Genomic DNA, 16,924 nt, shown 5'->3' with positions numbered 1-16,924 from the left:
CTGAACATCCATGAGAACAAAAACTCATCATTTTTTAAGTTTTTAAAATACCATTGAAAGTCTGACTTAAAGTTAACAAGACAAAAACAATTTATAGTTAAAGTTTCAATGTCCAGCCTTAACTAACGGATTGCCTTCACCGCAAAATTAACTCAAGTCATAATTCAAGCATTGCCCCTAACTTCAATTCCTTCCTTCCCTCTAATTCAAGTGCACTGGGTTTTTAACTCAAGTAGGCTGGCACCAAAGTGGGAATTGGCTAAAACTCAAGTGAGCATAGCGCATCAGCTGCTAACGCCAACACTCTGCAGTCCAGACACAGGCTAACAGAACTCAAATGTTTGGAGTGCTTACGGTACCTTCCTAGAATTCCCCCTGTGCCCTGAAAAGATAGACAAATTCTCCCCCAATTCATTGGGAAAGAATTCAGAAACTGACTTGGGTTACTGTTATAAGTCAGCAAATAACAGATTTTCCATTTGCTGGCAATTCGGGGGTGGGGCGGCAGGGAAGAGATAATCATTTAGGGTCAAACTAAACATTTCATTTAGATTTTGACCATTTTAAGTGTTAGAGTAATTTTATCTGAAACGTGAATATCCTGAAACAAAAAATTCACTTTACATCAGAATTAAAAACATTTTAATTTTAAAAGAGTGCCAAAACACATTTAGATTTTTTTAAGGTGCTGTTTTTTGTCTGGGTTTTTTTTTTGTTTGTTTGTTTTTTGTTATAAACTAAAACACTTCAGCAAATTTGTCACAAATTTGCAAAATGTTTCAGTCAGATACATGCTTTGGCATGAAAAAAAAGTCCAAAAGAATTTCACTCAGTTTTACTTACCATGATATTTACCCTTAGAAGTCTTAGCACTGCAAATAAGCGCAAACAGCACCAGCATGGACACAGCAACTCAAGCGTTATTTTGCAGTGTGGCCTCTCTCACTGAAGCTTGACTAACTCAAGAGAGGTAACTCAAGTTAGCTGTGCAATGAAGACATATCCTAAGATCGTAGAAATATCTAAACAAAGAGTAGCTAAGTAAGAGATGGTATGAACGCAGCCAGAAAGATTATGTGGAGCTATTAGTCCTACTGCGTATAACTACACATAGGAAACCTTAATTTACACACTACAAAACAATAACAAAAGCAGATAATGACTTTTATTGAAGATTTGTTTACTTGAGAGGTAAATATTGAGTGAGATGAAGCAAAAATAGACATTGTCTTCTCAGAACAATAAATCTTGATTCTCAAGAAAACGAGTACTAGAATTCTTATTCTCTCTCCTCTCCCCCCCCCCCCCCCCATCTCTCACACACACTTTTTTTTTCAAAAATATCTGGAATTCTCTCCTTCATGAACATAACATTCCTAAGTATAATAGCCTTTTTTAACCGATATTTTCATGGAGAGAATTTACCTCTATGTTTTATGCAGAATTTAATGTCCAGAAAAGTTCTTTTTAACCTCTGATGAGTCAATCGGGATGTAGAGCAAGAGGTTTGACCATTTAAAATTGCACCGATTTATTGGGAATTCGGTCCCAATAGTTGACCTTCATGCACAACAATGAAAAATTGTCTTATTGCATGACTTTTCAGCTGATAAATAAAATAATTCTGACTTAACAGTAACTGTTAATGAGCCTTTATGGTCAAATCTTGCCATGAGTCTGCCATGTGATTAGTCCAAGTTTGTTATAAAATGCAGCAAGCTATAGCAAGTAAAGTGCCTCCAAGATTTTCAGCTATTTTATTTGTAAAATCATTTTGAAGTGGAATAGCTATCCATTTACTGTATAATTTTGGCCCTATCACAAATATTATAAAACCATAGTTTAACAAGGAGCTGAATTCTTGAGACCATTATGAATTTGACTAATATTATACAAAATAAAAAGAATACTACTCCCACACCCTCAGCTTTATCAAAGGCTAGAATTCCATCAACTGAATATGGTAAGATAAGAAACAAATGCAAAGTTCAAGTTCTCTGTTTAGATCAGTAGAACCCCCAAGATGGAATTAAAACCTTATGTACATATTATGAGTATTGTAACTATGGCATCACAGTACATTTATATAAATAAAATAGAAATAAAAATTCTTCTCTAAGTCTGTCCTATCCAACTCTCTTCCTTCCCAAACTTCTCATTCTGAAACTTTGGTACATTCCCTTCCTGGGTCCACTTTCCACCTCCCCTATCCCATCACTACATCCGGCCCTTTTCTCATCCCAATTTCCCAACTTGACATTATACATTTTAAACTATTTACACCCAGTAATCATATAAAAAGCAGTTTTCAAGTATTATCACTATTATTCTATACTCTAACTTCAGTCCAAATAAAGTGATCTAAACATTCTAAATACATATTTTTTAAACTTAAGTCAGTAAACATCTTTAATAACAAACCTATTAGAAATTCATATGTATAATATACCCATACTTTACAGCAGATTTCAGGTAGTGACTAGTGGCACAGAGTCCCAGTATATATCCAGTTTTTACTAATGTTAATATCTGTAAGTGTATTAATTACTTTTTTTAAATTGGGAACAAAGTGATAACAGGCCTAATCCACCCATGTTAGACAATGAACAAACAAAAGCACAGGGCCACTAGAATTGTTAGTGAATTCAAGATACTGTATAATTAAACAAGCCAAAATACAACAGTAATGATTCTTTAGAATTCTTCTAATAGTACAACCTCCAATGACAGTTAGCTAAATAAACTGAAGTTACCTAATATTTTGCATTAAGGTCTAAGATAGCCAATAAGATTTGCCAGAAACCAGCTATTCAAAGAAGTGCATAGAAATTTTACTGTGCAACTCAAGGTGAACTAGAAAAGGCACACAACAAAATCTCAGCCACTGAATTAGAGATTTAAATCCAAATCTGCTCAGTATTTACTGTTTGAGCCTCTTATCTTGTTTTCTTTTGATTTTTCCATTATGTGTATTAACTGTAGTTTCAAATTACCAACATTAAAACTCACCAGAGTTTTAAAATAAACTGAGCTTATGCCCTTTTTGGTTTCCTTATGATGTATAAAGAGAGCGTGAAAAGTTTGAGAAGAGATGAGAAGTGTGAGAACAGATTCTGCTTCGTTTTCTCTTAGAAATATCAAGAATGCAATGTCTGGTTTTCCCCAAGACTGGCTGAAGAACCTACTGGATGTTTCAGAGGTATATAGTGTCAGTTCTCACACCTTAATATAAGGGGGTAGAGATGTTGAATCGTTAACAAAAAAATTCCTTTTCTTGAAACATTACTTAACTATATACAGTGTTGTTATAGCCATGCTGGTCCCAGGATACTAGAGAGATAGAGTTCTGTGTAAGCTCGAAAGCTTGTCTCTCTCACCCCAACAGAAGTTGGTCCAATAAAAGATATCACCTCATCCACCTTGTCTCACTTGATTAACTAGTTAGGTATTAACAAACAAAATGTGACAGTCTGGCTAAAAATTCCTTTCCACTCAGTTGTTCAGCCTTCATTCTGAACACTTGTTCCACTCAGTTGTTCAGCCTTCATTAATTCTCCAGCCACGACAGCAAGACTTCTAGACTAGCCAGGATATGCAGTTCTAGAATAAGGTTTTTTCCCCCACTTGTTTCTTTTGGTCCTTCTTTACACACCTGCAAAATTTGGCTTGTGCTCTCTCTGCGGTCACCTTAAAGCTCTCCTCATTAGTTGTTCAGATGGCTCAGCACTTTAGTCCAAACTTCACTGCCATAAGGAGAGAGCTGAATTCAATATTTTTTTTTTTTAAAAGTTTATCAAGGCCAAAAGTCCTTTTGCTTCTTATAAAACCTCAGCAAAGTGTATGCATATTTGGACAGTTTGAAGCATCCTGATGGCCCACAGCCTAAATAATATTTGCTAATTTCCATAACACTATTATGACAATATTTAATCCTCAGCTGATTCAGTTTACAGTAGTGATATACACACACAGAGACAGTGTACCAGTATGGAGAGAAAGAATATAGTACTGTTTTATACAGTATCTCACTTAGGAAAGTATTTTACATGATAGGCAAAGCACTACAGGCGCTTGTGTAGGGAAACATGGAAGTCACTGTAACTACCACAGTTAATACAGATTTGTACAATAAGAAAGTTAGCACTTCAGCAGACGTTTTCATACATTAATATTCAAAACACTCCTGTGAAGGGATGGTAAATATTATAATCCCATTTTTACACATGAGAAAAACAAAGGCAGAGAAGTCATATGATTTGCCCAAAGTCACAGAATGAGTCAGCAACAGAAATAATCAAGTCTCATGGGTTGCCCTTTAGCACTCAGATCTCCTTCACTCTCTGAAGATCCAATCCTGCAAGCCCTTACTCATGTGAGCAGTCTCAATGAAGTAACAAACTATTCATCTGAATAAGTGTTTGCAAAATCAGGTCTTTGAACAGAAACTATTGATCAGTACCATACTGAACTGATTCACTGGCCAGTCCTACTATTTTTAATTGCAACCAGACCCAGGTAAAAGAAGCCTTGATCAACATTCATCTGAAAAGTGGCACCTCTATTCATGCGGTGTCCCTAGGATCATAAGGTCTGAACCAAAGTCCGACCATACTATGTCAACTTTATTGTAGATAAATAAGTTATGTTTGTGGCACAGCATCCGTAGCACAGCATACAACCTAAAATACAAGAAACTTTACACATTTCAAGGAAGCCACTGTAACAAAAGGGAACACATTTTTAGCTTGTCTATATCAACTGTTCATGCAACTTTTTGGCAGTGTTGTTCACAACACTAGTCCACCAAGCTCTGACTTCTAGTCCTTATTTATTACAATAACTACTGAACCCCAACTTCTATTTCAAAACTGAGTAGTTCTGTTCTTCAGTGACTGTGCTGCATCTCATTCTGGACTTGCAGATTCAGCATCCCACTGGTATCCACCTACTATTTCAGCTGTGAAGTCACCAACTGCAAAATTTACACCTTAAAAAAAAACAGCCTTATACTTGGGGTACTAATAAGATTATACATTACAGGTACATAGAGGCGCCTCTATAAACAGACCGTCTGGTTTAAAGGTGCCCTGTTCTTAAGTGATCTTGGTGTGAAGTGGATATGGTGAGTTTTTATCTTCCTTACCTTTTCTTTGGTTTTGAGGAATCTCTGAAGAGCCTGCTGGGTCAAGTCTCTGACACGGAGCCGCCCATCCTTACAGGGGACCACAATCCCCGTCTTCCCAAACGAAACAGTCACTTTCATCTCAGCCACTCACCCCAACCGCTCATTAAAACAAGGGTGACAAAGAGCAGGCCGAGGAGCAGGAGGTGGGAAGTGCGTCCCTGAAACCGTGGGGCAGGAAGTCACAACACACCTCCAGACAAACCCAGCCCCCCCGGGCAAGGGCGCGAGTCCCGCTGTCAGGAGCAGGTGCCTGGCCCAGGCTCTGGGGGGTGAGGGCCCCACGGCGGCCCCGGGGGCAGGGCGAGGAGAGGGCCACTAACCACACCCCCGGCCTCCCTGGGGCGCTCAGCACAAGGGCACAGCGGGCACCGGGGAACCCAGCCGCAGGCCCCAGGCGCGAACGGGGGCCGGCCCCAGGCGCTGAGTCTCTCGCCGGGGGCTGGGAAGGGCCCTGGCAGGCGGCTCTCTCCGCGGGGGCAGGGGAAGCGGCTGCGGCGCGGCCCCCGCTTGGCTCTCAAGGGAAGCCCGGGCCGAGCTCGGGGATGCGGCGGCCGCGGCTCTTCCGCATGCCGGGGCGGCTCCTACCTGCGGCCACCGGCCCCCGCGGGCCCTGGCGGCCCCCGCGCGCGCTCGGTGCCGCCGCGCCCCGGAGCCGTGAGGGGAAAACTTTGTGCCGGCTCCTGCGCTCGCAGCCGGGCCTGGCCTGCGCGCCCGGCTCCGGCTCTTAAAGGGGCCGCAGCGACTGGCTGCAGGGCCTGCGGCACCACGGCAACCGGGTCCCCGGCGCGGGTCAGACACAGTACACCTCACCCCCCCGCCGCCCCCGCACAGCTACACCTCACACCCCCCGCACAGATCACACACAGCTACACCTCACACCCCCCGCACAGATCACACACAGCTACACCTCACACACACACACCCCCGCACAGATCACACACAGCTACACCTCACACACACCCCTGCACAGATCACACACAGCTACACTCTGCACAGATCACACACAGCTACACCTCACACCCCCCCGCACAGATCACACACAGCTACACCTCACACCCCCCGCACAGATCACACACAGCTACACCTCACACACACACACCCCCGCACAGATCACACACAGCTACACCTCACACACACACACCCCGCACAGATCACACACAGCTACACCTCACACACACACACCCCCGCACAGATCACACACAGCTACACCTCACACCCCCCGCACAGATCACACACAGCTACACCTCACACCCCCGCCGCCCCCCGCACAGCTACACCTCACACCCCCCGCACAGATCACACACAGCTACACCTCACACCCCCCGCACAGATCACACACAGCTACACTCTGCACAGATCACACACAGCTACACCTCACACACCCCGCACAGATCACACACAGCTACACCTCACCCCCCCGCCGCCCCCCGCACAGCTACACCTCACACCCCCCGCACAGATCACACACAGCTACACCTCACACACCCCGCACAGATCACACACAGCTACACCTCACACACACACACCCCCGCACAGATCACACACAGCTACACCTCACACCCCCCGCACAGATCACACACAGCTACACCTCACACACACACACACCCGCACAGATCACACACAGCTACACTCTGCACAGATCACACACAGCTACACCTCACATACCCCCCCGCACAGATCACACACAACTACACTCTGCACAGATCACACACAGCTACACCTCACCCCCCCGCCGCCCTCCGCACAGCTACACCTCACACCCCCCGCACAGATCACACACAGCTACACCTCACATACCCCCTCCGCACAGATCACACACAGCTACACCTCACATACCCCCCCGCACAGATCACACACAGCTACACCTCACACCCCCCGCACAGATCACACACAGCTACACCTCACACACACACACCCCCGCACAGATCACACACAGCTACACCTCACATACCCCCCCGCACAGATCACACACAGCTACACCTCACACACCCCCGCACAGATCACACACAGCTACACCTCACACACCCCGCACAGATCACACACAGCTACACCTCACATACCCCCCCCCGCACAGATCACACACAGCTACACCTCACACACCCCCGCACAGATCACACACAGCTACACCTCACACACACCCCTGCACAGATCACACACAGCTACACTCTGCACAGATCACACACAGCTACACCTCACACCCCCCCGCACAGATCACACACAGCTACACCTCACACCCCCCGCACAGATCACACACAGCTACACCTCACACACACACCCCCCCGCACAGATCACACACAGCTACACCTCACACACACACACCCCCGCACAGATCACACACAGCTACACCTCACACACACACACCCCGCACAGATCACACACAGCTACACCTCACACACACACACCCCCGCACAGATCACACACAGCTACACCTCACACCCCCCGCACAGATCACACACAGCTACACCTCACACCCCCGCCGCCCCCCGCACAGCTACACCTCACACCCCCCGCACAGATCACACACAGCTACACCTCACACCCCCCGCACAGATCACACACAGCTACACTCTGCACAGATCACACACAGCTACACCTCACACACCCCGCACAGATCACACACAGCTACACCTCACCCCCCCGCCGCCCCCCGCACAGCTACACCTCACACCCCCCGCACAGATCACACACAGCTACACCTCACACACCCCGCACAGATCACACACAGCTACACCTCACACACACACACCCCCGCACAGATCACACACAGCTACACCTCACACCCCCCGCACAGATCACACACAGCTACACCTCACACACACACACACCCGCACAGATCACACACAGCTACACTCTGCACAGATCACACACAGCTACACCTCACATACCCCCCCGCACAGATCACACACAACTACACTCTGCACAGATCACACACAGCTACACCTCACCCCCCCGCCGCCCTCCGCACAGCTACACCTCACACCCCCCGCACAGATCACACACAGCTACACCTCACATACCCCCTCCGCACAGATCACACACAGCTACACCTCACATACCCCCCCGCACAGATCACACACAGCTACACCTCACACCCCCCGCACAGATCACACACAGCTACACCTCACACACACACACCCCCGCACAGATCACACACAGCTACACCTCACATACCCCCCCGCACAGATCACACACAGCTACACCTCACACACCCCCGCACAGATCACACACAGCTACACCTCACACACCCCGCACAGATCACACACAGCTACACCTCACATACCCCCCCCCGCACAGATCACACACAGCTACACCTCACACACCCCCGCACAGATCACACACAGCTACACTCTGCACAGATCACACACAGCTACACCTCACACACCCCGCACAGATCACACACAGCTACACCTCACATACCCCCCCGCACAGATCACACACAGCTACACTCTGCACAGATCACACACAGCTACACCTCACACACCCCCGCACAGATCACACACAGGTACACCTCACACCCCCCGCACAGATCACACACAGCTACACCTCACATACCCCCCCACACAGATCACACACAGCTACACTCTGCACAGATCACACATAGCTACACCTCACACCCCCCCCGCACAGATCACACACAGCTACACTCTGCACAGATCACACACAGCTACACCTTACATCCCCCCCCGCACAGATCACACACAGCTACACTCTGCACAGATCACACACAGCTACACCTCACACACCCCCGCACAGATCACACACAGATCACACACAGCTACACCTCACACACACACACACCCTGCACAGATCACACAAAGCTACACCTCACACACCCCCGCACAGATCACACACAGCTACACCTCACACACCCCCGCACAGATCACACACAGCTACACCTCACACACCCCCGCACAGATCACACACAGCTACACCTCACACACACCCCTGCACAGATCACACACAGTACACCTCACACACCCCCACACAGCTACACCTCACACCCCCCGCACAGATCACACACAGCTACACCTCACACACACACACCCTGCACAGATCACACAAAGCTACACCTCACACACCCCCGCACAGATCACACACAGCTACACCTCACACACACACCCCTGCACAGATCACACACAGGTACACCTCACACACCCACACACAGATCACACACAGTACACCTCACACAGCCCCTCACAGCTACACCTCACCGCCTTCCCGCACAGATCACACACAGCTACACCTCACACACCCTGCACAGCTATACCTCACCCACCGCCCCCCCGCACAGATCACACACAGGTTTCAGAGTAGCAGTGGTGTTAGTCTGTATTCTCAAAAAGAAAAGGAGTACTTGTGGCACCGTAGAGACTAACAAATTTATAAAAAGAAAAGGAGTACTTATGGCACCTTAGAGACTAACCAATTTTTTTGAACATAAGCTTTCGAGAGCTACAGCTCACTTCATCGGATGCATGCAGTTTAAAATACAGTGGGGAGATTTATATACATAGAGAACATGAAACAATGGGTGTTACCATACACATTGTAACCAGAGTGATCACTTAAGGTGAGCTATTAACAGCAGGAGACAGCGGGGGTGGGGGATGGGGGGGGAATAAACATGGGGAAATAGTTTTGTGTAATGACCCATCCAGTCCCAGTCTCTATTCAAGCCTAAGTTAATTGTATCCAGTTTGCAAATTAATTCCAATTCAGCAGTCTCTCGTTGGCATCTGGTTTTGAAGTTTTTTTGTTGAAGAATTGCCACTTTTAGGTCTGTAATCGAGTAACCAGAGAGATTGAAGTGTTCTACAACTGGTTTTTGAATGTTATAATTTTTGATGTCTGATTTGTGTCCATTTATTCTTTTACGTAGAGACTGTCCAGTTTGACCGATGTACATGGCAGAGGGGCATTGCTGGCGCACGATAGCATATATCACATTGGTGGATGTGCAGGTGAACGAGCCTCTGATAGTGTGGCTGATGTGATGAGGCCCTATGATGGTGTCCCCTGAATAGATATGTGGACACAGTTGGCAACGGGCTTTGTTGCAAGGCTAGGTTCCTGGGTTAGTGATTTTGTTGTGTGGTGTGTGGTTGCTGGTAAGTATTTGCTTCTGGTTGGGGGGCTGCCTGTAAGCAAGGACTGGCTTGTCTCCCAAGACTTGTGAGAGTGATGGATCGTTCTTCAGGATAGGTTGTAGATCCTTGATGATGCGTTGGAGAGGTTTTAGTTGGGGGCTGAAGGTGATGGCTAGTGGCGTTCTGTTATTTTCTTTGTTGGGCCTGTCCTGTAGTAGGTAACTTCTGGGTACTCTTCTGGGTCTGTCAATCACACACAGTACATCTCACACACACCCCCGCACAGCTACACCTCACACACACCCCTGCACAGATCACACACAGCTACACCTCACACCCCACCACACAGATCATACACAGGTACACCTCACACCCCGCCACACAGCTACACCTCACACACCCCTGCACAGATCACACACAGTACACCTCACACACCCCTGCACAGCTACACACCCCACCACACAGATCACACACAGCTACACCTCACACCCCACCGCACAGATCACACACAGCACACCTCACACACCCCCTCACAGCTACACCTCCCACACCCCTGCAGAGATCACGCACAGCTACACCCCACACAGATCACACACAGCTACACCCTGTACAGATCACACACAGTACACCTCACACCCCGCCACACAGCTACACCTCACACACACCCCGCACAGATCACACACAGGTACACCTCACACCCCACCGCACAGATCACACACAGCTACACCCTGCACAGATCACACACAGCTACACCTCACACATCCCTGCACAGATCACACACAGTACACCTCACACACCCCTGCATAGCTACACCTCACACACACTCCACACAGATCACACACAGCTACACCCTGTACAGATCACACACAGTACACCTCACACACCCCTGCACAGCTACACCTCACCCCCCCGCACAGATAACACACAGCTACACCTCACACCCCGCCACACAGCTACACCTCACACACCCCTGCACAGATCACACACAGTACACCTCACACACACCCTCACAGCTACACCTCACATACAGCTACACCCCGCACAGATCACACACAGCTACCCCTCACTCCCCGCACAGCTACACTTCAGACCGCACACAGATCACACACAGCTCCACCTCACACCCCACACACAGCTACACCCTGCTGCACAGATCACACACAGCTACACCTCACACCCCATCGCACAGCTATACCCCGCCAAACAGTTCACACACAGCTCCACCTCACACCCCGCCAAAGAGATCACACACAGCTACACCTCACACCTTGCACAGCTACACCCTGCTGCACAGATCACACACAGCTACACCTCACACCCCACATAGATCACACACAGCTACACCTCACCACACAGCTACATCCTACCAAACAGATCACGCACAACTACACCTCACACCCCGCACAGCTACACCCCACCACACAGATCACACACAGCTACACCTCATACCCCTCACAGCTACACCCCACCGCACAGATCACACACGGCTACACATCAAACCTACACTTCACACCCCGCACAGCTGCACCCCACTACAAAGATCACACACAGCTATACTCCACACAGCTACACTGCACAGATCGCACACAGCTACAACCCACAGCACAGATCACACACAGCTACACCCCACAAGGCTACACCTCACAGCACAGATCCCACACACAGCACCACAGTACCCACCACACACCACACTGCTACACACCACACACCACAGTACGACACCCTACAGCATAGGTCACACATCCCACACAGCTACACATCACAGCATAGACCACATACACCGCAGCATCTCACACAACACATGCCACAGCATACAAAACACACAAATCAGCATCTCACGCTTTAGCGCACACACCATAGCATACTCCATGCAGCATCTCACACCACATGTGCCACAGCATACACCACACGGCATCTCACCACACAACATAGTATACACCACACACAGAGTTCACCACAGCACAGAAGACACCATGCTATTCACCATAGCATATTGCACACACTACACTCCATTCCACACACACTATTCAGCAAAGAATGTATATACATACCATACCACAGTGTAACAAACCATATGCCGCATCTTACACACCATCACACATCATCCAGCAGCATATCACACACCATAATACACCACAAGCCACATACAACACATTTTGTCTCTGGCTGTCAGCCCCGCATGGTGCTCACAGCTGGAGCCCCCCTCCCCAGGGATGACAGCGGAGATGAAATGTGAAATAATAGCAGCCATAAAACTGACAAGAATGTCAATTTCACTGCTGGTAGGCTCCCTGCTGTAAAACTGAGCCCCAGACCAGGCTCACAGTTCAGGCTGTCAGCCCCGGGGCAGGGGGGTGCTCCCACTGTGAGCCACGCGCCAGGATAACAGCTTGGGCTCTTGGTGCCGGGGGGCCTCCAGCTGTGAGCCCAGTGCCCATCTGACAGCCAGAGGTGATGTAAAGTATCAGAGGGGTAGCCGCGTTAGTCTGGATCTGTAAAAGTGGCAAAGAGTCCTGTGGCACCTTATAGGCTAACAGACATATTGGAGCATAAGCTTTCGTGGGTGAATACCCACTTCTGCAAGGACACTGCATCGCACTAACTACATCGACCTAAACACTATGCCTCTCATAGAGGTGGAGTTATTCAGGATATGTCTACACTACGTAGCTTTTAGCAACAGGGCTGTGTTCCTACAGATCGCTAAAAGGCATGCAGTGTAGCTGCTGTTTTTATGCTCTCCTACGGAGAGAAAACTTCCACCCCCGACAAGCGGCGTTAGCATTGTTGGCAGGGAAGCACTCCTGCCGACAAAGAGCTGTTCACACGGGCGCTTGCCCTTGGCAAAACTTTTGTCTTTCCAGGGGTGTGTTTTTGTAACACCTCTGAAAGACAAAAGTTTTGTCGTTCAGTTGTAGACATAGCTTAAGTCAAGAGAGTGGGTGACTTACATGGCGGGAGCACCATTGCAGTGGAGAAACTGACAGAGTTAGGTTGACTTAAGGCAGCTTATGTTGACCTGACTGGGTAGTGTAGACCAGGCATTATTGTTTTAATGGTTATAAATATTTAACTTTTTGAATCTTAGTGTCTACTGTCAAAAAATAATGATCCAACCCCCCCCCTCCAACATTTTCATAACTATGAAAATTTAGCTCTCTAAAAAAATTAAAATGTTTAAAACCCATAATGTTGCATAACTGTGAAAATGTAAAACAATAAATCCTTAAAAATAAACAGATATTCTCCACTGACATTTTTTGCAAAAATGAATTCTGCCCGTCTAACTACACAGCATACACCAGAAACATCATACTAATTACAGCATACCATAACACACCACATAGCTTAGCAAACCATAACAAAGATACCAGAAAACACCACAACACATATACCGTAACACATAAAACATTGTACATACCACAGCACCAAAATATGAATCATACACATTAAACACACAATACAACACAAGGGAACTATAAGCACAGCTATGCAAAATGAAACCCCAATCAACTCAAATTACAGTCTCAAAATGCAGTCCATGTTCTCAGATTGCTCAAAATTTGTTTCATCTATCCTGAACCAAATTACAGTATCAGATGGAAATCACAATGAAACCAGGCCAAAACTATTTGATTTTGAGGTTCAAAGAAACTCAAAGTGAAACTTGGGGATGAGGTGATGGTGGTAAAGCCACATGAACTCAGGCAACGGACACAGAGCAAGGAGAGACAAAGTGGGTGAGGTAATATCTTTTATTGGACCAGCTTTTGTCTCTTTTCACCAACAGAAGTTGGTCCAATAAAATAAAGTACCTCACTCACCTTGTCCCTCTAATATCCTGGGACCAACACGACTACAACACTGCATATAACAAAGAAAAGAGTCACGCAAATTCCTTGTGAACTGAAACTACCAGGTTTTGCACAACTGTCTATTAAATCTGGAGTGTCTACCACAAGACAGGGGCATTTTAGAACTTGAAAACAAAGACAAATCATTTAAAACCACCACTGAAAAAATAGAAGTACTGCAAGCTTTGTAAATGTGTGCGTATGATCAATCAGGCCCAATATTTACAGGAATGATAATTGTTATAGGAATGATCAAAGTCCTCTCACTGGGGAAATTGATTCCCTGGAAAAAGTTATTCATCCAAGCTGCACTTAAGGATTCCAAAGCATCCAGCACCTCTGGATGAGATACACATTTGACACCCACAGCTTAAAAATCTGTAGAAGGGGAGTGGGTGGTAATTATGGGACAGGGAGTCAGTGTTAACCTTTTGCCGTTTGTTTAGGTTTTTTAAAAAGCTGAACTAGATGAAGTTTTCATTTAGGGTATGTTTACACTGGCAGAGTTACCGTGCCGCTCAGAGAGCACTGAAGGGAAACCACTGTTGTGTGTTCACACTGTCAGCTACCTGCGCAATAGCATGTTCACACTTGTGACACTTGCAGCAGTATTCAGAGTGGTGCACTCTGGGCAGCTAGCCCACCGAGCACCTCTTCCTCTTCTACTGCTATGAGTTGTGGGAAGGCGGAGGGGGTCGTGGAGCATTCTGAGTCCTGTCCCAATGCCCCATGAGGCATTGCTTCGCATCCCAGCAATCCTTGTACTTCCATCCACATTTGACGCCATCTTTCAACGGTTTGTGTACTGCGCGCTCTGCCTCTTCGGGCTGCAGGAATGGATCCCGCACCATTGACCATATTCTGCTCACTCTCACTAACACGTCACAAGTGGCAGTGGAGTTATTCCTTAAACTACAAAGGCAAGAGCAGTTGGACATTAATCTCGCCACGCGTAGTAGCTACGACACGAGATTGCTTGTGGCATTCACGGAGGTGCTGACCACAATGGAACGCTGCTTTTGGGCTCAGGAAACACGTACTGAGTGGTGGGATCACATCGTCTATGCACAACTGAGGACGAGCAGTGGCTGCAGAACTTTTGGATGAGGAAAGCCACATTCATGAGACTGTGTCATGAGCTCGCCCCAGCCCTGCGGCGCAAGGACATGAGAATGAGAGCTGCCCTGTCGCTGGAGAAGTGCGTGGTGATTGCACTGTGGAAGCTGGCCACTCCAGACTGCTACCAATCTGTCGCTATCCAGTTTGGAGTGGGAAAGTCGACCATTGGACTCGTGTTGACGGAAGTGTGCAGGTACATTATTCGCATCCTGGTCTGAAAGACCATGACTCTGGGCAATGTGTGTGATACTGTGGATGGCTTTGCACACATGGCTTGTTTAACTGTGGAGGGGCAAAAGATGGCATACATATTCCAGTGCTGGCACCAGACCACCTAGCCACAGAGTACGTTAATCGGAAGGGGTATTTCTCAATGGTTCTCCAGGCACTTGTGGATCACCGTGGACATTTCACGGACATTAACACAGGCCAGTCCGGAAAGGTGCATGATGCACGCATCTTTCAAAACACTGGCCTGTTCAGGAAGCTGCAAACAGGGACCTTCTTCCTGGACCAGAAGATCACCGTAGGGGAAGTCAAAATGCCCATTGTGATCCTGGGAGACACTGCTTACCCTTTAATGCCATGGCTGAAGAAGCCATACACAGGGAACCTTTTCCACTGACTGTGTTCGTTATGGAAGATATCTTGCTGCTGAGGGTGACCAGGGAATCAAGGGAGGGTCTTCTCCAAGACTATGGTTTCCGCCCTGGCCTGTACGCGACTCACCTGTGTCAGCAATGGCTCCGCCCCACTCACCCGCATGACAGCAGAGTGGCACGGGAAAGTTACCCTTAATGGGGCAAGAAACAAAGATCTGCCAAAGAACCTGCGGCAGCGGATTGCCCAGTATCTCCATGAGCGTTTCACTGAGATCTTTGAGGCAGATTCTCGTGAAGTGAGGGAGTTCATCAACACCCTGTTCTGCCGCTCAGACTAGGCATGTGGTGGTACGCGCATCATACAGACACAAACCTGCTTTCTGCAACCCTCCTGCCCACAACAACTCGCTTCAGCGATTCCCAAAATCAAAGCCACTTACCAGGGGCCTCCTCTCCTGTTTGTGCTTCACCAAGCTACGACTGCTGTGACTGGCAAGCCTCCTCTGGGGTAGAGACGAGCTCCTGGCAGCATGCATTTCTGACCTCCGTGTCGTCCTCTGCCTCTGGGTCCCCCTCCATAGCCTCATCCAAGATTTCCTTTTCCTGGCTCGGTCAACCCTTGACTGGCACACGAGCCATTGAAGTATCCACAGTGGCCTTTGCAGTGGAGGTGGGGTCACCACTGAGTATCGCGTCCAGCTCTTTGTAGAACCGGCAACTCGTGGGCGCAGCACCGGAGTAGCAGTTAGCCTCCCGTGCCTTGTGGTAGGCGTTCTGCAGCTCCTTCACTTTGACCTTGCACTGCAATGTGTCCCAGTCATGGCCCTTTTCTGTCATACATTGTGAAATCTGTCCGTAGGTATCATAATTCCTATGGCTGGAGCGCAGCTGGGACTGGACAGTCTCCTCTCCCCAAATGCTGATGAGGTCCAGCAGCTCGGCATTGCTCCAAGCGGGGGATCGCCTGGTGCGTGGAGCAGGCATGGCCACCTGGAAAAATGCACTGAGACCACTGCACGCATCGCCGAGCAAACAGGACGAGGACTTTCAAAACTCCCAAGGAATTTAAGGGGTGGG

At 47.9% G+C, this 16,924-nt stretch overlaps 1 protein-coding gene across 3 annotated transcripts in view; it reads right to left on the bottom strand.

The window, feature by feature from the left end:
- The window catches only part of PARD3B (par-3 family cell polarity regulator beta), a 608,177-nt gene extending 602,363 nt beyond the window's left edge, over positions 1–5,814 (bottom strand). For 2 of the 3 annotated variants that reach the window (XM_048869081.2, XM_048869083.2), the window contains exon 1: positions 5,144–5,813. In XM_048869081.2, coding sequence (XP_048725038.1) covers positions 5,144–5,263 — 120 coding nt within the window. In that variant the 5' untranslated portion in view covers positions 5,264–5,813. Of the gene's footprint in view, positions 1–5,143 lie in introns of all 3 variants that reach the window. The other variant, XM_048869082.2, reaches the window with a different exon arrangement.
- Positions 5,815–16,924: the final 11,110 nt, after the last annotated feature.

This window comes from Caretta caretta, chromosome 11 (genome assembly GCF_965140235.1).
Source record: "Caretta caretta isolate rCarCar2 chromosome 11, rCarCar1.hap1, whole genome shotgun sequence".
Classification (NCBI taxonomy): domain Eukaryota; kingdom Metazoa; phylum Chordata; order Testudines; family Cheloniidae; genus Caretta; species Caretta caretta.
The sequence above is the reverse complement of the archived record's forward strand: the minus strand, read 5'-3'. Positions and strand labels throughout refer to the sequence as shown.